The sequence below is a fragment of the Cyprinus carpio genome, chromosome B15 (assembly GCF_018340385.1).
Source record: "Cyprinus carpio isolate SPL01 chromosome B15, ASM1834038v1, whole genome shotgun sequence".
In the NCBI taxonomy this organism is placed as follows: Eukaryota; Metazoa; Chordata; class Actinopteri; order Cypriniformes; family Cyprinidae; genus Cyprinus; species Cyprinus carpio.
In genome coordinates this window covers 9,913,104-9,938,581 of record NC_056611.1, presented here as the reverse complement: position 1 = coordinate 9,938,581, position 25,478 = coordinate 9,913,104, and the positions used below count along the sequence as shown (strand labels likewise).

The window sequence follows — 25,478 nt, the reverse complement described above, 5'->3', positions numbered from 1 at the left end:
TACAGTAGGGGATTTGAGCAAACATCAAGCCTAAGAACTAAATAGAAATCATACTGAACTACAGATAACTTCAGTCATGTGGCTTATTGAGTAGAGATGTCCTGTTAGTTTTGAAGTGATCAGATTTGTAATTAGAAGGGAAAAAAAACTTTACATTTACATTGAAGGACTGACCTGAGCCTTGGGGGTGGGTGTTTTTGCTAATATGCAACAATCCAGAATACCCTAGCAACCATCTGCCATGACACTCAGTAAACCCTAGCAACAGCTTCGGAATGCACAAGAAGCACTTTTAGAACACCTTAGTAACACATAGAAGCTCCTTGACAACACTTGCAACATTATAATGTAATCAAAAATTATAATAATAATGTACTTACAGTATATATTTTCTATCTGTTCTCTGAGAAATGTAATAGCTTTTGACTGCTAGAGTTTTACCTAAACACCAGAAGTGTTACAGAGGTCTGTTCTGGAGGAGGGTGAGAAACAGCAGATTCTGAGAGTTGTCTGCAGAGTTGTCTGCAGTTCATCTGAGTGAATGAGATAAACAACATACACTCATTGAGTAAACAAAATAAACATCATTCATACAATTACATTATTGGCATCAAATTTCCCTCTGTTATAGAGACACTACTTTAAAAAAGGGATAGTTCACCAAAAATTCATCCTTTACTCACCAACAAATCATTGCAAAAAACTTACATTACAATAAAATCTTATTTGATACTTTGGGTGAGTAAATGATTTTATGTTTGGGTGAACTATCCCTTTAAAAAAAAATGCATTTCTTTGTGGTTTAGTTCATCTTCAAAAAAAGGTGATCAATCATCCTGAGGCGTTAAATTATAGCATGCATCTAGAGGAGCAGGGCAGTGCTGCAGGCAATGCAAAGGGAGCATTTGACAGACTGACGCTAGTGTTGAGAGAGAGAGAGAGAGAGAGAGAGATGTGATCTCAGCTGCTTAGTTACTCACAATGTCTAGCTTTCACACCACTGATCAGATATCGCACTGCACCATATTCCACAGCAATTAGAATCAACACTTTTTTATTTATTTATCACCAGATGCTGTATATGAAATTACATACCAGTCATTCATCATATTGAGTACCAGCAGGGGCCCAAATTCATACAAAAACTGTTCAAACAATAACTCTTACATATTTCGTAATAATAGCATGATATTACCTCCACAAACAAACTGTACCATGGTATTAACGTGAGCGTTTTGAACATTGTAACATACAGTACCATGTACACTACTGTTCAAAAGCTTGGGGTAATTTAATCATTATTTTTTATCTTTTCCTAAATAGTAAATAATTCAATTAAATTCAAAATTAAATTGATCAAAATTCAAAAGTTTGCCAAATAATATTGACACATTCATCTTTTCAATGCTTTCATCTCCCACAGTATGTAATGTATCTGAATTATATTTTTTTGGCTTTTCAGCTAATATTGACATAATCAGTCAATTAATCATCATATGATGTAATTAATTTATTATAAAAAAAAAAGAATGAAAACAATTGACTTCCTTAGTTCTAGTCTTACTGTGGGTAAATACAAGAAGCGCATTATTTCCAAGCAAAACATATCTTTGTATCAAAAGGTAATAGTTTGCTTCACCTCTAAAATGACTTTTCTTTTCGGCTCACATCATCCTGTTTCACTCAGAAATACATTATGTTACATGTGACAGGTGCTAAATCCAAAGTGACTTACAGCACATTCAGGAAATGCATTTTTATTAATACTAGTGTTCCCTGGGAATTGAACCCGCAACCTTTGTGTTCCCGGCGCAATGCTTTAGCAGTTGAGCATATTATAGAAGTAAAATGGGTTTGTCATTTTAGTGTGTTTCTTCAGTGCTCTATTGATGTTTTGAATAGACAACAAAGATGATATTTGGATGACATAAAAAAGCAAAAGCCTTTGCACTTTTGTATTTTTCTTTAGTGTTATGTTGATGTTTTGTACTCCCATGTTTTATCTGGGCAGGTCATGCATGTATATGTGTAGTGAGATGTTTGCTGGAGGCAATCCTTCAGGGTGATGTTTTACTTAGCCATTCATGATGCCGCTGATCCAGGGCTTTCACAGTACGCAGACATGGCTCTAACTGCTATTGTCTCTGGTTACTGATTCTCTATCACTTTCTGTGCTGTTCCTCTCACAGACGTTATAAGGATTCCTTACAAGCTTTAAATTATGTTTTGATCTTCACATTTCCACAGGCTTTCCAATAAATTCCAGGCCGAAAGGGACTATGTTTGAGCTGTATAGGATATTAGGATATTTTCTGTTGGTGGATTGTTGTTCTTTGTCTGTGTGATTGCAAACAAAAACTTTTCTGCAAACAGAAGAATTTCATGTTGTTGTAATTGTGGAAAAATTAGTAGTAAATGATTGAATTATTCACTCAACCGATTAGTTCAAGAAACTTATTTAGCAGTGGAATAAGTGTCCTTGATTGAGTTCCTGAATCTAGGGCAGTCCACATGGGGGGTGGCCCAGTGGCTAGAGCCACTGCCCCTCTGCCCTCATCTGCTGAGGTGCTCCTGAAAAAAAAAAAAAAAAGAAAAAAGAAAAAAAAAAAAAAAAAACAGTGAAACATGCTATATATATATATATATCTTGAGAATATCTTGAGTACCACAGAACACTTATTAATCATAATGCATGATATAATAAATTAAACATACTATGTACAGTACTGTATGTGTAACATTAGCCTGATAGGTTTTCTTGTGACTGTGTTCTGGCAGGTCAGAAGGAGATAAACGCCACTGGCAGGTCATTCACGGTCAGGAGCACCATACACCTCAAGGTGGACAGGACAGACGATGGAGCAGCGTACACCTGCGTGGTGGAGCACATAGCTCTAGGCTCCTTGCCGCACCAAGTTACAGAAGTGCTGGAGGTCCACTGTGAGTCATATTTTTGGATCAGTTTCCCTCCTGACTTTAGTTTGACAGAAACTGCTCTCAGATTAGCTGAAACAGGATGTCTGCCAGCACCAGTTTAAAGAGCAGCAGAGACAGTGTTGTGTGTACAGTAACCACATTTTAGTAATGTTTTGCAGTAGTGTAACAGTAGCTGTTACAATTTTTCAAAAAAGTGAAACATTTATATTAACATGCTATTTTTGTCCAAAAAGTAGTGGTGGTGTGATACAAATGCTAGTAGTTTACAATGTTTCATTCTATGTGGATATAATATTTACAATAAAGATCCCTTTTCCTCATACATTTTTACATTGTGTGTTTTGGTTGTTTTGTGTTTTTATTTTGCGTTGTGTTTTATGTTTTATTTTGTTTTGTTTTTATGTTTTGGTCATTTTATGTTATTGTTTTGCTTTGGATGTTTCTGATTAATTGTTTTTGTTTGACATTTTGTTTTAATTTTGTGTTTTTGTTTTACTTTGGTTGTTTTGTGTTTTGTTTTATTTTGTGTTTTGGATATGTTTTACTTTTTTGTTTTGTTTTATTTTGTGTTTTGTTGTATTTTTGTTATGTTGTGGTTGTTTTGTTTTGCCTTTTGTTTTATTTTGTGCTGTTTGGTTTGTTTGTTTGTGTTTTACTTTTTTCTGTGTTTTGTTTGTGTCTTTGGTTTGCTTTTATGATTTTTGTTTTATTTTGTGTTTTGTTCTATTTTTTTGTTCTCAATCCAGATCCTCCTCAGGTACAGATTGTGCGCTCAGTAATAGTACCTCAGGAAGGACAATACTTCAAACTGGAGTGCGTATCCAAAGGCAACCCATTGTGAGTGCAGCTTTCTTTTAATCACCTACGTGAACATTGTTTGAATATGGTTTGTCTTATGAAGTTGAACTTGCAGAATCATCACGTCTCAAGGCGGCCCTTATCTGCATGCTGAGAACAAAAAGCAATAAAACTAAATCAGATTGTGATATTTGGGAGAGATTTAGTGAGTCATATAATCGTCTAGAGACAGTTGTAACTCTTCTAGAGTGACCTTCCAGAGGTAGAGGACAAAACCGTAAAAAGTTCCTTGAGCAGAAATGATAACAAAATGAGACATTTTCTGCCACCAGCCTACTAAACCTATTCCCTAAACAGATTAAAGGATTAGGTTCAACCAAAATATTTTTTTCATATATTTTCAATGGAAGTACAACAGGGGGCATTTATATTAGATGTGTTGTTGTATTCAGAGAACCTTGTTTTCAGAATTTTTTCACGTACTAAAACTAAGAAATATATAGTAAAAAAATCTTAATAAACCAGCGGACACTGCCCGTTCCCCTTCTAGGGAACTCAACTTTGGGAATGCAGCCTGCATGATTGGTGTCTGAAGCACATGTGAAACAACGCCAATCTATTGGCCCAGCTGTCCCATGATGTCATAGGTGGGATGCCCGGAAGTATAAATGGGAACCTGCTGAATATGTCCTCCACTCTTTGCTGTCTTCAGGAGCCATCAGTTTGAAGTGCGTGTGAGAGACCATGGCAGGTGAGCAGTGTGGAAGTGTGTGCCTCCGTTCCAGAGGTTTCTGGCACTTGAGGACATGCACGACCTATCTGGCATCTGTTTTGGTCAGGAGCTTGCATGTTCAGTGCTCGAGGGCTCTGAACGCGCTCATTGTGTGTTATCCAATGAGAAGCTCCATTCGCATTTGTCCCTCTTCTCGAGAGATGAGTGACAAGCGTTTGAGTCTCGCAGTTCAGGTCCCTCTGTTGCTGAGGCATGGCGGAGACTCGGATCATGGGATTTGCAGGGTTGAGATGCCCTTTTTGGGTTATTGGATCCCGCGGATAGTGCTTGAGTTGAGCAGCACCTTAGGGAATGTGTTCCTCTGTGTTTGAATTCTAACACTCGAGGGCATGTTCTGCTTTTACATTTGTCTCGGCGAAGAGCACTCACGTTTAGAGATACGCGCTTATTGTGATGTGTCATGATGTCTCGTCAGCGTCTCGTTCCCTCTCAGGGAACCATGGTTACATGCGTAACCCGAGACGTTCCCCTTCTAGGGAACTCAACGCTGCGCCCCCTTGCCATGCATTTGGCCTGCCTGTCTACTTCTCCTTCAGACAGCTAAAGTGGATTTAGCAGGTGCCCTTTTATACTTCCGTTGTCCTGATATTTTATCCTACACGTCAGATTTTCCTACCAGGGTTATCTGCGCATGCGCACAGCAATATCGCGTCCTTTTTCTCATTAAAAACAACTATATTTAATGTATTTGCATTACTGTAAGGGTAGGTTTAGGGTTGGGGTAGGTATAGACTTTTATAAAACACAATCTAATATGTAGAAAAAATTATTTATTGCTGATTTCCTGTAAATGTATCCCTTCTTGCTTCAAATGCGAATATAACACATTACTGTATTTGCATTACTGTAAGGGTAGGTTTAGGGTTATGGTATGTGTAGATGTTTATGAACCATAATTTTATCGGCAGCATTTTTCGTTGTCGAATTGTACTACCCACTGTTTTAATGGGAGGTAGGAAAATCTGAAAGGGTAGGACAAATCGACAGAACACCGGGCATCCCGCCTATGACGTCATGGGCCAGGTTGGCTAATAGATTGCCGTTGTTTCACACGTGCTTCTTACACCGGTCATGCAGGCTGCATTCCCCAATGTGCCCCCTAGGGGGTACAGCGTCTCATTCCCTCTTGGGGAAACAAGGTTACATGCGTAACCCGAGATGTTTTCTGGCACTGCATGCCAATTGCAATATTTTAATATAATATTTTACTAATATAACAGCTTCCTTGCAGTTTTGGGAATGTGTGTATCCTTTGTTAAATTCTATAGTTTCTTGCAGTAGCATGTATGAACACAAAATAAAACTTAAAATGACCCAGTAAAATGAAATTAAATTACACTTCTATTCTTAGAAATCACAGGTTTGTGAACCTTCTTATGTATATATACCAGTGTTTTCAGAGTTTTTGAATTTTCTGAGGCCTCAAGCTATATTACTCTTTCATTTTCAGGCCTGAGCCAGTTTTTTGGACAAAAGATGGAGGTGAGCTTCCTGATGTTGAACGAATGATTGTGGAGGGTAGAGATCTAATCATAACCACACTAAACAAAACAGACAACGGCACATACCGCTGTGAGGCCAGCAACCACCTCGGCACCAACAGGGATGAATTTACACTGTATGTGTACGGTAAGTACTTCTGGGTCATCATAACCTCTGGAGGGCAATAAATCCATGACTTTATTTATTTATATTCTCATGTGTTCTCATTATTTATTTTATTTGTGAAAGTTTGTTAATATCCATCGTAATCCGCATTAAAACACACATACGCACTCAGTAAACTCCTCATGGCCTAGTTTACCAGGGGTTTTGTGTGTTTGAGGGTATACAGCAGAAACTGCTGGTGGCTGCAGTATTTGCCACCAAAGTGAGACGGAGCCAGAAATGATAAGTTGGTTCTCCAAAACAGGAAGTAAAGCAAGAGAAGAACACGCAATTAAGGGTCCACTGCTAATGCAGATAACATTTGTCAAGCTAAAATTGGAAGGAAGATACAGAGCGCTTGGGACAGAGACAGATTTGTAGCATTGCTTTTTAATAGGCCCAAACAGCAATCTTTGAGAGAAATCATTTGGAAGGTACACATTTGTCGTACTAAAAACAAAGACGTGGGATTTGTCTCAACAGGAGGGGCCTTTATGGATGGATGCCTTTTGAAAGTCGAGCCCACTGCTCTCCATGTCTTTCCATTACCCCAGATTTATTTGGAAACATTAACAAGACAAACAGACACACAAAATAGTGCAGAAGCTCTTCAAATGAATCAGGTTACAGAAAGTTATCTGTTAGCATAACAATATATTAGCGACATGCTAACTACTTTTCAATAGTCTTTGCCTGAAATTAACACTTTTTATTGCAATAATTACTATAGCAAAAACTAACCAATCAAACCTCGACCCTCAGGTTAAAGAGATGAGAGGAAGCGAGTGACAGACAGGTGTAGAGAGAAAAAAGAGAGGGAGAATCTCATTCACATGACTCATTACCTTCTAATTCATCTAGATGTCTGACTTCACCCGAGTGATATTTATTAAGCCCTTCCTTTCAGGATGAGTTGTCCAACTCCGCTCTCGAATGAACCTAATTTGCTAATGGTACGACTGCCAAGTGGCAATAAATGTCAGCTGAAATCACGCACTCCCTATTCATCTCCAGTTACCATTTTAATTCCCGTTTATTAATGTGTCTGCTGGTAGGTACACTTTATTTTGCAGAGGACAGATAGAAATGGGAATGTCTGGTGTTTAGGAAAGGCAAAAAATACAAAGTAGGATAGCAAATTGTGTTATGTTAGTAATATATTCAGTGGGATGGCAAATTGGGCTGTGATGTGTAACATTACTCAGTTTTGTTTTTCGTGTTTTATTCTTAGAAATGGGTATCATAAGGAATTTAATGATTCCGATTCTGATTCAACTTAACTATTATATATACTATTACACCTCCACTCCAACTGCCATTGGTTGAACCAACAGTAAGCCCCACCCACAAACTCACCCCATCGGTTCGAGCCAATGCTACTACAGTATGCTGGGCTTCTGAGGATGCTCTAAAAACATGTCAATGCTTTGATAGTACTACAGTGTTTACACTTTTCACAGTAACTGTGCTAGTAATAGTTAATACTAGTAACAGTAATCGTGATTTATATGTGCATTTAAATAAATAAACAAAAAAGTATGATAATAGTGTGTGTGGTCCAATTCTCGCTATTAACAAACCATTAACTACGACTTTTGCCCCAATAAACTCTTAGGTTGCTGCTTCTGAATAATTGATAAGGTAGTTGTTAATTAAATTAGGGATGTAGAATATGGTCATACAGAATATGTGCTTTATAAGTACTAATAAACAGTCAATATGTTAATAGGCGTGTCATTAGTTCCAGAAGTATTTCTCCACAAATTTATCCAAAGAAAAAAAAAAAAAAAGTGTTCATTAATGCATTATAAGCTGTGACCCAAACCAAAGCGGTGAATCATAACAATACAAACTTAGATTTAAAAAAAAAAGGATTTGAAATTTACCACAAATTCCACTGTTAAACATTATAATTTGAAAAACAAGCAGCCTGCTGGCTTCAACATTCCCTTTGTAGCTCTCTCTCTCTCTCTCTCTCTCTCTCTCTCTCTCTCTCTCTCTCTCTCTCTCTCTATATATATATATATATATATATATACCCTTGAGTCTTAATATGTTGTGTTGTTTCCTGGATGATCCACAACTGTTTTGTGATAGTTGTTCATAAGTCCCTTGTTGGTCCTGAGCAGTGCAACTGCCTGCTGTTCTTAAGAAAAATCGAGTAGTATGAAGCTGCAGACTCGGAGCCTGCTGCATCTACAGTCCCGCACCCAGAGTCCCGCATTCTCAGACCCCTTGTAACCCGATCTCATGGCAATTCATACATATTTTAGGAGGTGGCTAATTCGTACGAATTCGTATGACCACACTCGTACAAATTCATACGATTTTTGCCAAATCGTACGTATTTTACGAGTTGCACAATTCGTATGAATTTGTACGAATGACCTACACCCAACCCCGCCCCTAAACCTAACCGACACAGGGGTTTAGACAAATCGTATAAAATCATATTTGAGTGAGGTCGTACAAATTTGTACGAATTAGCCACCTCGTAAAATACGTATGAATCGGTCATGAGATATCGTTGTGTATCGATCTCGAAAAACGAGGGGACTGAGAATTCGGGACTGAGGTGCGGGACTGTAGATGCAGCAGGCTCTGAGTCTGCAGCTTCATAATATTGGAAAAATCCTCCAGTTCCTGCACATTCCTATTTGAGCCCTTTTCAACAGTGACCGTATGATTTTGAGATGATTTTCACATGGAGGACAACTGAGGAACTATTATATAAGGTTAAAACATGTACTGATGCTCAAGAAGGCAACACAATGCATTAATAGCTGGGGGGTATGAAAACTTATGAGCATAACTGTATATATATATATATATATATATATTGTGCTGATGCTCAAGAAGGCAACACATATATATATATATATATTTACAGTCTCCAGTGACTACAATATATATATATATATATATATATATATATATATATATATATATTGTAGTCACTGGAGACTGCTATATATGGGTAGCTATATATTGTATTCATTAGAGCTGTGCTGGCGTGGGTAGTAACAATATAACACATAGAGCCATGCACTCACAGGGTTCTCCCTTACTTTCCACTCTCTTCACTCTGCTATTGTACAAATCAAAGTCAAAAAAGCCCATAAAGACAAAAGCGAAACCTCAGAAATCAAGCCTGCAACCGCAGAGAGTTTGCAGAAAGACAAGCATGATATAGAAAACAGCAGCATCCATAGCCAATCCTATTGCTCCGCTGGATGGGAAAATCCATGTATTGGTCTGCACGCTCCTATGTGAGTGTTATTGAGCTGCTGAGAGACCTGTGACATCTCTCCTGCAGGTGTAATGTATAGTCTAATTGTACCCAGCAGTAGGTCTGAGTAGACGAGACTCCTTCTGGCTTCTGCGAGCCCCGGGTTCTCCTCTGACTTTTAAATGAGCATCAGCATTTACGTCTCGTGGGATTAATCCGGCGCATGCTTGGAACTGTAAAATATTTATTGCTTGCTTCCTATAATCAGCATGTGTTCACTCCCAAACCCCTTTCAATTAAAACCATGAGAACAGATGAAAAAGAGTTTCGTTTACTTGCTCGGAAAAGCGTGCAAACATCCATAAAATTGACGTCTTTTCAGAAGCACGCCCTGCTGCCGGAGATGAAATGCTTCCAGAGGCACTTGTGAGGCATTTTGACCCTAAACAAAATCCTTGCCAAATAGCTTGAAAATGCTGAGTTGTATTTATGCTTCTTTTAACTTTTCCTCCTCTCCAGTCTTAGGTCTTATTTAAAATAGCTAATTATGTATTGGTAATCAGTTTTAGAGAAGAGTAAAGAAAGGGCGCGGGAGGCAGAGACTGATCAAAACAGCTTGTGTTTGAAGTCCAAGCAGAGGAAATGAGCAAACACGTTTCTGATCTAGAAGTTAAGCATTAAGCATTAGGGAACCAAAAGAGGAGCCTTGACCAACAAGAAAAACAGAAAATAAACATGTAAATAAAGCTGTTTTGGGCAAGGTGATATGTAAAACAGGGCCGATGGGTGTACTGCACGAAAACATATCCAGGTCATGTTTCACCCTAAAAAATGTTTAAAAGATAGAATTCATAGAATGTGTCCCAAAATGAGGCTACCTTTAGAATTTTTCTATTATTTTTTCTATTTTTCTTATGATGTAAGAAAAAAAAGAAAAAGAAAAGAAACTAAATATAGTGCGTTTCTACAAGAAGAAAAATCAAAATGCAAAATAAATATAATATTTTTGCTTCACAAAAAAAATATAATCTGCATAAATACATTTAAATATTATCTGCACATTTTCCGTACCTGAAGTGCACCAAAAGGTAACAACATGAATATACACCACTGTACAAAATTTTGGGATCAAGATCTTTTAAAAGAAATTAAAATTTTAATTCAGCAAGGATGCGTTAATTTGGTCAACAGTGCCAGTAAAGACTTTTATAATTGTACAAAATATTTAACAAATATGTTCAAAAATGTTTTCAGTATATTTTGTTCTTTTGAAATATTTATTCAACAAAGAATCATGAATAATATATAATATTGTATTATATTATATTATATTATATTATATTATATTATATTATATTATATTTATATTATATTATATTATATTATATTATATTATATTATATTATATTATTAATATATATTACAAACAACTGTTTTCAAAATTCATAATTAAAAAAAACAACAATTATTATAAATGTTTCTTGAACATCAAACTGGAGTAAACTGACAGTAAAGACATTTATAATGTTACAAAAAAATAATGTTAAAAAATATTTAACATAATTGTTATGAATTGTTCTTTTGAAACATTTATTCAACAAAGACCCCTGAATATAATGAAATTATATTCTTGAACAACAAAATAGATTAATGGCTGCTGAAAATTCAGCTTTGCCATCTCAAAAATAAATGACATTATTATTTATATATATTATATATATATATATATATATATATATATATATATATATATAATGAGAAACATTACAGTTTGGATCAAATCAGAGGACGGAGATTAGATAGATAGATAGATAGATAGATAGATAGATAGATAGATAGATAGATAGATAGATAAAAAAAACTAAAAAAAAAAAAAAAATCCTAAACCTCAATGCTAGTAGCTTGTAGTACTATTATCGGCAAAATCCCCTTTAACAACACTAAAAACAGTCTTAATTTTCTTTAATCAAAATGTAGTTTTGTATATAGTTTGAATTTGAAGTGAAACGTGGCCTAGAGATGCTCTTGACAGGTTTCGTGAGACCCTCCGGGAAACACACTCAGCCCGCAGCAGAAATGAGGCGGGAACAGTCATGCTGTGTTTGAACTACAGCACGAATGTTGATCTTCCCATCTCTGTCTTTCTCCATCTCTCTCGCTGCCACTTCACGTCATATCCACCTTTTTACATCAGACATACTTTTTTTCCTCATTGTACAAATTGGACTAAAAGGTTTTTGGTTCTTGTGTTGAGGGGAAAAAAGCTAGCCACAGATGAAATTCTGGTTGTCAGGCTGTGGAAGAGGTGAGAGATAAAAGGCATTTCTAATCAGACATCTGCTCTGTTTCAGTAAATCGAAGGGCAGATGTAATACTCCAGTGTGGACAAACAAGCACATGGGGACAAGCAACAGTGACATAGTGTACCTTTAAAAAATTTGTGTATATTTAGTTATATATTCAATTAATAAAATTGTGCAAAATGAAAGTGTCAAGTGGTGTAACCAAGAAAATAATTTTCTTACATGTACAATGGACAAGATTTAGTTAGTTAGTTAGTTAGTTAGTTAGTTAGTTAGTTAGGAAAAGCAAGTAATAAAATTGTGTAAAAAATAGGCATTTTTGGTCAAATGGTATAACCAAGGAAATAATAATATAATTTATTCTTACACCTAAAATATACAATTATCATCATCATCATCATCATCATCATCATCATTGCAAACAAGTAATAAAAATAAAAAATAAATAAATAAAGTATTTTGTGAAAATTTATGTCAGTTTAAAAACATTTAGGTCATTTTCAACATCGAATGTCAAGTGGTGTGACCAAGTAAATCTTTTTTTTTTTTCATACAAAATTGACAATCATTATTTATTTATTTATATATTTATTTCTTTGACAATATTTTTTTCTTCCAAAAAAAGTAATACAATTGTACAAAATAAAAAACTTTTCATAAATTCAGAATAAATTTGAGTACAAAATTATTGATGAATCATGATTTGTTTGTGAAAACGTTCATATGCAGATTTCACTCACAAAATTTCAAGTACGCACAGTGAATGAGACCCAATGTCCCAATTTGTCATGCTGGTTCTCTCAATCTGCATAAGATAAAGAGGCTAGTAACTCAAATGACTAAACTGGCATTAATATAGTAAAAATATCTTCAGCTTCACTGGTTTGAAATACGGAGCGATTTACATGATAAGTAGCATCATTACAGAGCAGTGCAGCGGGACATAGCAGACATCGGAGATTAGCGTGGATGTATAGTTCTCAATATGTCCAAATGGATGTGTTTTGCAGGATGTGTATGTTTGTACACTGAATTTGTACTTGAAACCATCATGTCTTCCCAGTCATTCATGTTCCATCATTCTGACTGCAGGTTAATGCAGTCACTTGGTGTCTTCATTAATGGTTTTGAGTTTTGTGGCCAGTTTTTTTTTCTTCTCTCCCCTTGTGATGTCCTCACCCTTGTCTTCCCTTACTGCCCCTTTCTGTCTGCGTCCATGGCAACAGCTAAAGATTTCCCAGGTACAACCACAGGTAAATATTTTTTTGCTGGAGTGCTGACATCATCATTGCGAGACAGGGCGCTGTAATGTGGCTTGTGGAGTGGTGGGACGGGTTACGCCAATTAACCTCCTCCATAGCATGAGCTGGGAGCCATTGCCTTGCATGGGAGCACTGCTGATCTTTGTGAAATGTCATGGTGCTCCATGGTGCTGTCATTCATATGAGGGATGCTTAGACTTTTGGCCCACTTACTGTCGTCAGTGAAAGGAAATGAATCTTATTATGGTTAGGAAGAATCTGGAAGAGTTAGAAATACAGTTTATATTATATAATGGTCAATGGCACAAGGATAGATCTCTGATTTTTTTTAATGTTTAAAATACATGTTCTTAGAAATATACTTTTTTTTTTATCTGTGCCATTTTTTATGCATTTAAAAAAAAAAAATATATATATATATATATATATATATATATATATATATATATATATATATATATATATATATATATATATATACCATTTCCAATCTCAAATGTGAAGTGGTGTAACAAAGAAAATCTTAATATAATTTTTCTTACACCTACAATGGAAAATCAATATTATTTATTTTTTTTTATTTTTTTTATGGAGTAATATATTTTTTTTTTTTATTTAATTTTATTTTGTTTTTGTGTTTGTTTCATTTTTTTTTTATTTTTTGTTTAGTGTTTTTTCAGTTTTCAGATGTCAAGTGATGTATCCAAGTAAACCTTAACCTCTTAACTGTCACCGTCCCGTCCCGCCTAAATTTACTTCACCATATTACAATTAAATCCTAATCTAATCATGACAAACTATTTATCGCTGGAAAGGTCTAAGACTCCTAAATTGATATTTTACCAATGTTTTTTTTTTTTTTTTTTTTTTTTGTTAAAAAGGAAAAGTAATAGTTTAATTTATGACAGAGAGTGCGCACCCTCAAAAATCTACATCCTAACAGGAGTTCTGACCTTTGTCAAAAAAAAAAAAAAAAAATAGTTTATTCGTTGCCTTTTTCTCGATCACACTTTAGAAATAATCAGAAATTATATATTAATTGAAAACTTAACCTCAAAATTCAAAAAAAAACATTTTTAAAATCAGACATTGCATTACCATGAAAATGGCACATCAATATCATGTTACAAAATGTTTTCATTCATGAATTATGTGACAGTTAAGGGGTTAATATCATTTTTCTCATACCTTAATTGGAATTGTATAGTATTAAAATTGTTTTTTTTTACAAATTTTTTTTTGTATAATTTTTTTTTTATATAATCTTTTTTCTTTGTTTTTCAGTGTCAAATGTCAAGTGGTGTAACCAAGTAAATCTTAATATATTTATTCTGACACCTACAGTGAAAAAAAGAAGCAATAAAATTCTTAAAATGATTTGTCTTTTTTTTATTTATTTTTTTGTATTTTTTTTTTTTACTTTTTTTGTATTTTTTTGTGACTTTTTCATATATTTTTATGTATAATTTTAAATAACAATTTTTTATTTATTTAGTTCTTTCTTAATGTTCAAATGTGCATTTATTTTGAAACATTAATTATTACGTTTTCTTAGGGTTATGCCTGTTGACATTTGCCTGCTAACCTTGTTTTTCATTAAAAGAAATAAAAATAAAAAATAAAACAATATTACTTTCTTAATTATTGTATCATTACAGAATGGTTATACCACCATGACATTTTTGACATTATACCATTTCAAAGATACCAAAATTAATTCAAGAAATTCAGAAATTGTAAAATATAAAAACAACATCAACAAAACTGTACATTAAATTCATTATGTCACTGACCCAGAAAAGATTTGAGCAAAAGTAAAAAATTAATTAATTAATTAATTAATTAAAATCTTTAAAGGAAAACGTCACCGTTATCCATATTCCACTATGTTCTGCTCTCAACTTAGATGAGTTGATACATACCTCTCCCATCTCAGTGCGTGTACTCAATCACTGTAGAGCGTGGCGCCATTAAGCTAGCATTTAGCTTAACACCATTCATTCCTTAGGATCCAAAAAGGAATGAATTTAGAAGCTACCAAACACTCCCGTGCTTTCCCTATTTAAAGACGGTTACATGAGTAGTTACACAAGTATGGTGACACAAAATAAAAAGAGGTCAAAGTGCTGCAAAGTGCTCTTCCGCAATACATTATAGTTATCATTTTTTATCCGCTAAATGCTAGCATAGTGAGACGGGAGAGGTACGTATCAACTCGTCTAAGTTGAGGAAAGAACATAGTGGAATATGGAAAAACGGTGGTGTTTTCCTTTAAAATTTCTGATAAAACATATTTGGTGGGAAAAAGAATGGACTTTATTTCCAAGTCTGCCTCTTGTAGTGCATTCTGTTTTCCTTTATTATGAACGAATGAATCACGACTAATTTCGAGAAGATAGCTCAGTGTCCTTGTAGACCATCTGAAAGGCATAAACACAAAGCTTCAAGTTCCTGTTTAGCTCACTAGAACCGAGTGGCAGCAATGACTGTTGAATTGCTGACATAAAAACCTAATATTATAAGTCATCAATCTATGCATGGTATGCCTTTTGAAAACATGTTTTGTTTTGTATGTGCAGTTTCTGTCCTGTTTTTGTTTTGTTTTGTGAACCATTGATTTTTTTTAGCTTGATCGTCTCTTTCACTGCAGTCTCTGTGCTGAATGTTCCACCTCGATGTGTTCTAACTATTTGTCTTAGGTCAGTTTTCCTTAGCCTGCTCTGCCATGAGGGAATTGATTTTTAATAATTAGCAACTGTAATTTGTTTTTAAAACCTAATCATATTTTATGCCACCCACACCATATTCCACTGGGAGTGCAGTGAACATGAGCTGCGAAATGAGTGTGTGGAGATGACAGCGATTATGTACAGCATGTAAAGATAGTATCTCAGGTGTCATCTGTATTTAGAACACAGTACATACGTTGAGGAACGTTATCAGCTCAAAACAAATGAAGATTTATATGTGACAAGATGTTAATTGCCATAGAAAATTATTACCGGTCTGTCACTTGAGGGTAAACACAGAAACTTTTGCAAAATATGTGTATGGTACGGTGGCCCAGTAGTGCACAATAAAATGAAATCTACACTAATAATAGAAGTTTATTTACTTTTCAAAGTTATAAGATTGATTTAAAGCTTTTTGATCAAATAATTAAGTATTGCTGTAATAAAAATAACAAAATACCCTCCAGAATGTCTTGCATTACACAATTTATGCTTGTTTTTCCAAACAAAGAGACTATTCTGTGTTAATCAACAACATGTCACAGATTCTGTCAATAGAGCTTAACTTGTTTTGAACCTGAAACATTCCAATGATGCAAATGAAAAGCGCTGCCTATAGACCTCGATTTATTATTTTCACAGACATTTATATGTACAATTTCACAGATTCTTTGCCACAAATTGTAAAGCAAGCAGTAATTAATTGCACAGTGATTTATTTTGACGCAAATGTTCATTTAAAACATTCTGATTGGGTATGTATGTGTCATAAAACACATCCGTTCTGTGCCTCCGGCCTTTCACATTCGATATCTTAATGGAATTCATTAACGCTCAAGTGAAATGACATACGTCTTTGGCCACATGTCACCATTCTTGAATGAGACTAATGATTGCTAATGGAATTTCTACTGACTGAGTACTGATTTATTTCCACAAACAAGCTCCATTTCCAGAAGAGTAAAGTGTGTCTTTGCTCTATCAACAGAGAGATACACATGCTTCTGACCTCCGCTGGCCAGCTGTCTCTGTGATCAGATATATTTGGAGATATCAAAGTGTTTTCTATTCTGGCATGTCTGTTCGACCCTTTGCTGATGCTCTGCTGCCCTTAGCTACAGATACTCACATTACATGATGTATTTTTTGGGAAAAAAATTATTATAAAGTGATAAAATGTTTATTATTTTTTTTTAAAATGTATTTTAAAATAAGAAATTTGGTATTAATATTACTGTGAACTACAAAAGCCTTTCACTGTCCAAAACTCCATAAATGTAGCCTTGGTGAACATAAGAGACTTCTTTCAAAGATATTTTGTACTTTAAAATATTTTTCAAAAATATTTTATATTTTACCTTGACAAACTATATAGTAGTGTAGTGTATATATTCTAATATTTGGACTATGCATGATTATATTTTATGTTGCATTTTGTTATTTTCATTTATTTAACAAAATAAAATAAAATAATACAAAAAATAGAGAATATCATCTCTAGATACCTTTTGTCACTTTTCTAAGTGCCACAGAAAAATGTTTTACTGTACATTTAGGATTTATTTATTTTTGATTTTATTTATTTATTTGTTTTCTAAAATTCTCAACAATCCAAACAAATAGAACATTCATTGATCAATTTTAAAATGAGCAAAAGTCTGATAAAACAGTGGATAGCAATAGTTGCTAAGGTGAGACTAGTAAAAAACACACACATATATATATATATATATATATATATATATATATATATATATATATATATATATATATATATATATATATATATATATATATTTCAACTATCATTGGAAGCTCCTGAAATAAACGCAGTCATTTATTTTCTAGCTTGACACAACCAAGGTCAAATACAGTACATTCCCACATACAAAATCATGAAAATCAATATTAAAGGGCCTTCATGAAAATAATCAAAGTGATCAGTGTATGTGAATAAATAAGGAGACACACAAGCTAAGACTGTGAATCCTGCCTTTAATTAAAGACGATGTACTGCACAACAAGACAAACATCATTATTCTTCCCCCATGCTTTAAAACTGTTCATTCACAAGATGCCATAATGAACAGGCAATATCCTTATTATCAAGAGATATGCAAAACTCTGCATTTCTAAGCAACAGCCAACTACAACGCCGAAATGAGAAAGAGCAATATTGCAAGAAAATAAATAATCTTTTTAAATTGTAAATTTAAAAAAAAAAATCCTGGGGCTCATTTAAATGAGAAAAATGAGATTGGAAGAGCAGCTTGAAATCATGTAACCGCTACACAGCTCATTCAGTTCGAGCTGGAAGCACTTAATGCAGTCCATAAATTGAAATATATTATCAAACTGCATATTCATGAAAGAATGAAAGACATCTGCAGCAATGATGGCTTTTCTGCTATTATTTTTGGAAGCTAAAGCCCATTTTGTAGCCCATGTCCATGTTTATTATAGGGTACCACAACCTAAGTACTGTGGGGGCACTAAACTGCAAAAAAGAAAATAGAAAATAGACTAGTTATTCACTCAAAATAACATTATAGTTAAAGCAACCTTCCTCAGCAATAAGTATTTGTTGAAAGTAGTAGAATAGCTAAATATGCTCAATTGAACAAACCAAATAGTGAAAATATTTGAATATAAAAAATAATAAAAATCACTACATCAATGTTTTATTGTTTCATAAATGTACACATCTTCATGATTCCCAATGTTTTGGCCAAACACACCAAATTAAATAAAAGTGCAAGATGTAGATATAGATATAAAAAATGGACACTTAAACATTAGATATTCCAATCAATCTTTAAAATAGAGTGTCTGACAAAATAGAAGTAGGATATTTTTAGTGTGTAGTAGTGATTATATCAGACGGTGATGCCATGTTACTACTTAGTGTTGGTTTTATATAAAATAATCCATCGCAGATTTTATTCTGAACATCTTTCAATGTACAATTTCTCTTTTACTATTATTTTTGTCCAGTATTACAGTTTGCTTAAATGTATTTAGATTTGCAATGTAAAGCATTTAATCAGACACTTTTATCCATAGCAACTTACAAAACGTACTTTAGCTTTATATAAAGTATGAACTTTTTATATTTTAAATAGTGTTGTATATGTGTACTGTATATTAGCAATTGGGCAGCAAATACAGTACAAGATACCTTAGTCTGTCCAAATTGGACTGGATTATAGCAATTCGCAAATCAAGTCAAGATTATTGTACTACATTCTGAATAGCCTCCCATAAAGTGTACCATTCTTTGAACTCAATTTCCACATGGCTTTATTTTGCCTCAAAACAAAGCACAATGTTAATTGAACTAAATGGGTTCATTTATGTGTTAGAAATGGGTCTGCAGAAGTCCCTGTTCTACACATCTCCCAGGGTCACTTTGCCAAGCGCAGCAGAAACGAGAGCCATTCATCACTATGAGCTAATGAGAGCAAGTTCGAAGAGCAATAAAGACACATAGTTAAAGTTTACACCCTTACAAAAGCACTGAAATGTCACCCAACGTAGGGCCAAAGGTGCTGTGTCAGGACACGATCGCTCCAGGTCAAATAAAAAATATTTTGTCCTGTGCCATTCAAACGAGGTTAAAGGGATAGTTCACCCAAAAATGAAAATCCCGTCCACCCCATGTTCTCCCAAACATGTATGACTTTCTTTCTAATATAAAAGGTGATTTTTTTTTGAAGAAGAAGAAGAATGAGGACCGAAGAATTCAAAAAGCTTCTTTTTTTTTTTTTTTTTTTTTGAAAATGCAGCATTATCATCTCCGTGTGAACTACAAAAATGTGAATTAGTGAAAATGGTGATGTCGTGATTATTACAGATTCAGTGTTTCTTTACAAAGTGCCATCATACAGCATTCTAGGTCATTTTTGTATATGTGTGTGAACAGGAATTGTTTTGACAGAGTTGTCATCTGTACACAAAATAGCGCAAAAGAAAACCTTCATTGTCGTGTAAACGTGTCCTGAATGATTTGTTCGCTAATCTTACTGATCTGGTTAAGGACCAAATTTTCAGTGAATTACAACATAACGTTCATTCCCAGTCCTCATTTACTTTCATTATATGGAAAATAGTGGCCAATATATTCATCGAATATTCACATTTTATGTTCCATCTAAGAAAAAATTTAAATTTTGGGGTAAACTAATCCTTCTACACATTTGAGGCAGGTAGTGGCAGTACTAGCTGTCTAGCATACTATGCTATCCACAGTGGGGGCTTAAGATTCACAACTCCAGGTGGAGATTTATTCAGTAGAAGTTCAGAGGCGACCGAATTCACCCTAGTCTGCGCTCGCTCAGTCAGAGTTAAACCCAGGAGACAAATCAGCCTGCCGCAACCCCTGCCGTTTTTAAACTTGTTGTATATCGCCAAGGATTGAGTCACTTTGGTCCTCGCAGGGCTGTGTGAGATATGACAGGTCTTTGGTAGCTGTTCAACATTTGTTTGTAATGATAAATCCCCCTGCCTCCTGCTGCCTATTGAAAGTCAGTATAGAACATTGGCTTTGAATTGATGTTGCTTGGGCTCCAAAACTCAAAGCAGCATGACTTACTGGGGATGTTTCTGTGATCTGGCATGGCATAAACACCGGTTTGAAATTCCTCGATTTGACTGCATGCGGATGTCATATGGCAGTAAAATTTAAAACACACACACACACACACACACACACATATATATGTAAGTGTGTGTGTGTGTATTTATATATATATGCTCAACACAGTATTCACTGAAAATTCGGTTGCTACAGAAAATGCATTCTAAAAGCTTTTTCAGTGACATTAATGTATTAAATGATTTTTCCAAAGCTTATGATTCAGAAGATTAGAAAAATGGTTTTAAGTGATGCACCGCTAATGGCATTATAGGTCATTGTAAGAAATGAAGCACCAGCAGTAAAACCATAAAGTACTGAATTGTTTAACCTATAACCTGCAATATGTTTTAAAACGTATTTAAAAACAAATTAAAACCTATGCTGTCTTGTGTTTTAAACTAGATGTATATTCTGTCTAAATAAAATGTGAAAGATTTCCATAAAAAACGTCCATAAAGGTAAATGGTCTGGGTGGTTTTTAGGATGTTGCTAGGGTGATCTATTTGGTTGGTAGTGGGTAACTTACTAGTCTCTGTAGCTGTATTTCCATTCAATTGCAAAATAAATAAATAAATAAATGGAATATGCACAAAAAAAACCTGCGAATAAAGCAGCACTTCTATTCCTTTATTATATGTAATGAATTACTTATAGTTTAAAGCATGCACTCTAAATGCTCATAAAGAAAAAGAGAAGGCAAAATTTTAAAAAATCAATTGCAGAACTTGAGTCGAACAACCCAAATCCGAACCTAACCATGAATACTAAAAATAGCACATCAAAGTCGTACGATATGTTACAATTTCACCATATCATCCAAGTTTTCACAAGGTTATTTAGTCACACAACTTTTTAGAAGCGCATCTGGATGTGCTATTGAAGTGCGCTAACCAGACAGGATTTAAACATTGCAAACTGAAATCGTAAGTTTGGTTTAAAGGTGAAAAAAAATAATAATAAAAAAGCAAAATTTTCTCCTGATTCTAACACAAAACCACAGCGTTTGCCATATAATTGTTTGGCTATCAATAAGCGCATGCTTATTTCGCAATATTACATCAAAAGATCAGAAAAAGCTCATATATGTACCCACCTATAGACCCTTCATTTAATTGGTCAAAATTGGAAAAAAAGAGATGGATTAAAACACTAGGTATAAACAGGAATGTGTCAACTTGTGGTCTGATCGACCAAAACGCATCTTAATACTAGATGTTTAATTGGCCCTAGGAATTTATTCAGTAAAAATATAAACTTTTTACCGAATAATATGTTTTTAATGTGCATTTTGGAAATTGCATTTGCACCTTTGTCTTTCCAGCCAGCATTTTAAATCCAATATTCTACAGCTTTCATGAAAAATGTAGACAGAAACCTGGTTTATGATATTCTGGACTCAATATCCTTTGTTTTCCCGATTTATCGTCCAGCAGACAAAAATCACAAGTCTGATCACTTCTCACCAATGTGTATGATTTAAGATATAACTTATGTAGCACAAATGGAGTGGCCTAGAGTATGATTTCTGGGATACAGTTCATACATTCTTGGGGACAATTTACTAACAGCAAATCGTCTTTTGGCGTTAAAATAGTATTGCCAGGATTTACTAAAGACGTGTGTAACCCCTCTCTCCCGGGTCCTCACCGCCACACCTTGTCCTCGCTCCGAGTGGGCCTCAAACCCTCAAAGCGCGTCTCTTGAGATCAGGGGAGTGAGGTTTACCTGCACAGCACTTACTCGCTGGCCTCAGTTACACTCACCCCCCTAAACCTCACTCCCATCCGGGTCACGGCACCAATGTAACCCCTCTCTCCCGGGTCCTCACTGCCAGACCTCGTCCTCGCTCCGAGTGGGCCTCGAACCCGGGTCTCCGGCATGGGAGGCGGACTCACTAACAAGGAGGCTAAATGACTGCAGCCACTAGTGTTAGTCGCTACTATGTCTCTTGAGATCAGGGGAGTGAGGTTTACCTGCACAGCACCTACTCGCTGGCCTCAGTTACACGTGCAGTGAAGAATTAGAGCTGAAAAGGCGTGGACACAATTATTTTTGCGCCTGACCTCATTGAATATGCATTTGTAAGAGATTTTCTTTCAGGCACAGAATTTATAGGAGGAGAGTATTAAAATGAATCCCACAATATTTGCGCTTGTCAAGTTACTGGTATTCGCGCCATTATTTAACGCCATGTCTTAAAAGTAGACGTTAATTTGTGCTGCTCTTGGGTCATTATGGAAATGATCTGGCTGTGTTCTTTAATGTTTGCATTGTTAGTAAATCACCCACAGAATTTTCCCTTCCCTTCGATCCTTTTAGGGATTTGCTTTCTAACGCTAATTTACCCTGTTTAGTAAATCTGGCCCTTGGTTTGTAAATTGTATAAAAGCAATGGTTTCAAATAAGCAAAGCTGTGCTGTTTCTCAGTGAAACCATGAGTGGTATCAACAAAGAAATGAAATGACTGCCTGCTCCAGCTGAGTTGCTTACCACTGTATTTAGTGAACTGTGGGAAGTAATGAGTCTGCGCGTCTTATATTAACACACCGACCTATAATTGGCTAATTATAGCAGTTGCTCCGCTGGTATTTAGAGCACAAATCCAAAGTCTTCTCACACCGTGCTCTCCTCCTCCTCCAGATCCTAACGCGCTGACACAGCCCGGCCCTGACCACGCGCTCATCGGAGGAGTGGTGGCCGTCGTGGTCTTCATCACGCTGTGCTTCATCATCGTCCTGGGCCGTTATCTGGCCAGGCACAAAGGTACGGCTTCCCTCCCCTCTCTCCTCTCGCCCCCTCACCTATAGTGTGCAAAATGCTTCAACATGTCCACTGTTGTACCGTATGTGTCTATGTGACCTATGTGGGACTGTGTGGACAGGGACATACTTAACCAATGAGGCCAAAGGAGCGGAGGACGCCCCTGACGCAGACACTGCCATCATCAATGCGGAGGGGAACCACGCACATGCAGAGGAAAAGAAAGAGTACTTCATTTAGCACCTCTGTTTTTTCTGTTCAGTATTTTCACGGCAACACTGCGAGCCAGCAGAGGAGGCGTTATAGTCCCTCACAGCACTAGTCTGGTCTGGCTTTTCTGTCTGTTTGTCTGGAGTCGTTTCGCCAACCTCTTTAAGGCCAAATTCGACACACCACCTGCTGCAAAAGAATGTTGCCTTTGGTTAAACCAATCCTAATCGACCAAAAAAACAAACAAACAAACAAAGAAACACACACACAAAAAAATACATCGAAAAAAAAAAATCAGTTGAGTTTGTAACTGTAACACCAGGTCCATTTAGGCCAAAAAAAACCTATCCCACCCTTCCAAAATGACCCCCGTTTGATTTGCCAAGTGCCAAAATATACAGACATGTGCTTGTCATGTTTGTTGCTGTGTTTATTCATTTAATTTCCCAGTGAATACTGATTTCTCAACCACCCTCACTGTGCCTGTTATATACCTTTTTACAGATATTACCAGGGAGCGGCAAGAAATGTGGTTCATCTCAAGTCGGAAAACCTTGGCTTTGCCAATAATTACGCTTTAAGACAAGAATACGTGAGATGTATAATGTAAATATCATGTACTGTCTTTGTTTTTGTGTGCGTGTCTGTTGTTTTCCATTGTGAAAGTGGGTGTTTTTGTTATTTATTTATTTATTCTTTTGAAGTACGCCCTGTAATAAAGAATGTGCCCAAGGGATACGGACAATTATGTAATGCACGGACACCCGAAACAAGCCGGCAGATTGAAAATGGCAGGAACTCGATGAAGCACAAATGAGAATTGGTGTGTAACCATTAGAAGTGAGATTATTTTCTATTTCCATCATACCTGTCTGTATATTCTTGCACTGTTAATACCCCCCTCCCCCCTCCCCAGAGCGTTTATTTCAACCCTGAAAATGTATCAAACGTAAGCACAAAGTCATTGTAAAATGTCATTGGTTTAGACAGTCTCAGGATGAAAAGAAGAGCCTAATTGAATTTGTCTTTTATCACTGGAGTGAATGCATTTTTGTTCTCGCTTTGTGAATTGATCTAAACGGCCATTTGTTCGACGTTTGAATGGAAGTTCGGCAATGTTTCATTTCGATTCGCTGACTGACCCTTGTTAATATTGCTGTATATTACTTTGCTACAGTGATTGGTGGAATATTGTTAAACTATAGGATGCCATATATATATATACATATATATATATGAGAAAACAAATGTCAAAATATCTATTTCAAGTGTCCCATACTTTTAGTTCATATTAGTGAGGAAAATATTTGTTCGTTAGTTTGTTTTGTCCCAACCCAGGGAATGTATATAATGTGTATACTTCAGCATTTATTAAGCTGTTTATTTAATTGAATTTGATTTCTTTATTGCTCTGTTTTATGCTACATGTGAACGACTCCATTTTAGCCTCTCAATACTAAGTACATCCCGATGGATACATGCCATTAATACTAATTTATTGGGTAAATCTGATGGACAAACACAATACATTACTATTAGTGCTTTTACTAAGCTTGTGAACAGATAGGATCATTTGTTCATGAGAAGGTCAGATCAACAATCACCATTATTGCCTTTGTGTTTGCAACAGAACATACGACCACGCATTGAAGCTCTGGAGAAGCGTAACCTTCAATGTACGTTTTTATGAAACATGTTTCCAGTGTTCATACTTTATTTCATTCTTTATAACATCAACTAGAACGAAGACATTTTTCTAAGAGCTTTTGATTTGCTTTCTTGTTTTTTGCTGTATGGGAAAATGTGTGAGGTTGCTTTTACATTAAATATCCGACTTTTTCAAACTATGCCTCTGTAAGAAAAGAAACAAAACTCAGAGTACTGAGTAAAATATGCACAAACAAAGATTTGTGTTTCCTTCTTCATTAAACACATAAGTCTGTCACAAACACAAACACACACACACACACACACACACACACACACACACATATATATATATATACATATAAAACACAACACACACACATACATTTATAATATTTACAGTTTCTATATATATATATATATATATATATATATATATATATATATATATATGTGTGTGTATATGTATAGATATATATATATATATATATATATATGTATATATATATATATATATATATATA

General features: G+C 35.2%; 1 protein-coding gene across 6 annotated transcripts in view; it reads left to right on the top strand.

The window, feature by feature from the left end:
- LOC109058307 (cell adhesion molecule 2-like) overlaps positions 1 to 25,274 on the top strand; it is a 223,023-nt gene extending 197,749 nt beyond the window's left edge. Inside the window, exons 6-12 of one of the 6 annotated variants that reach the window (XM_042739161.1) lie at positions 2,779 to 2,940; positions 3,684 to 3,774; positions 5,979 to 6,157; positions 12,934 to 12,960; positions 22,978 to 23,100; positions 23,219 to 23,324; positions 23,812 to 25,273. In XM_042739161.1, coding sequence (XP_042595095.1) covers positions 2,779 to 2,940; positions 3,684 to 3,774; positions 5,979 to 6,157; positions 12,934 to 12,960; positions 22,978 to 23,100; positions 23,219 to 23,324; positions 23,812 to 23,917 — 794 coding nt within the window. In that variant the 3' untranslated portion in view covers positions 23,918 to 25,273. Of the gene's footprint in view, positions 1 to 2,778; positions 2,941 to 3,683; positions 3,775 to 5,978; positions 6,158 to 12,933; positions 12,961 to 22,977; positions 23,101 to 23,218; positions 23,566 to 23,811 lie in introns of those variants that run through there. The other 5 variants (XM_042739165.1, XM_042739162.1, XM_042739163.1 and 2 more) reach the window with 5 other exon arrangements.
- Positions 25,275 to 25,478: the final 204 nt, after the last annotated feature.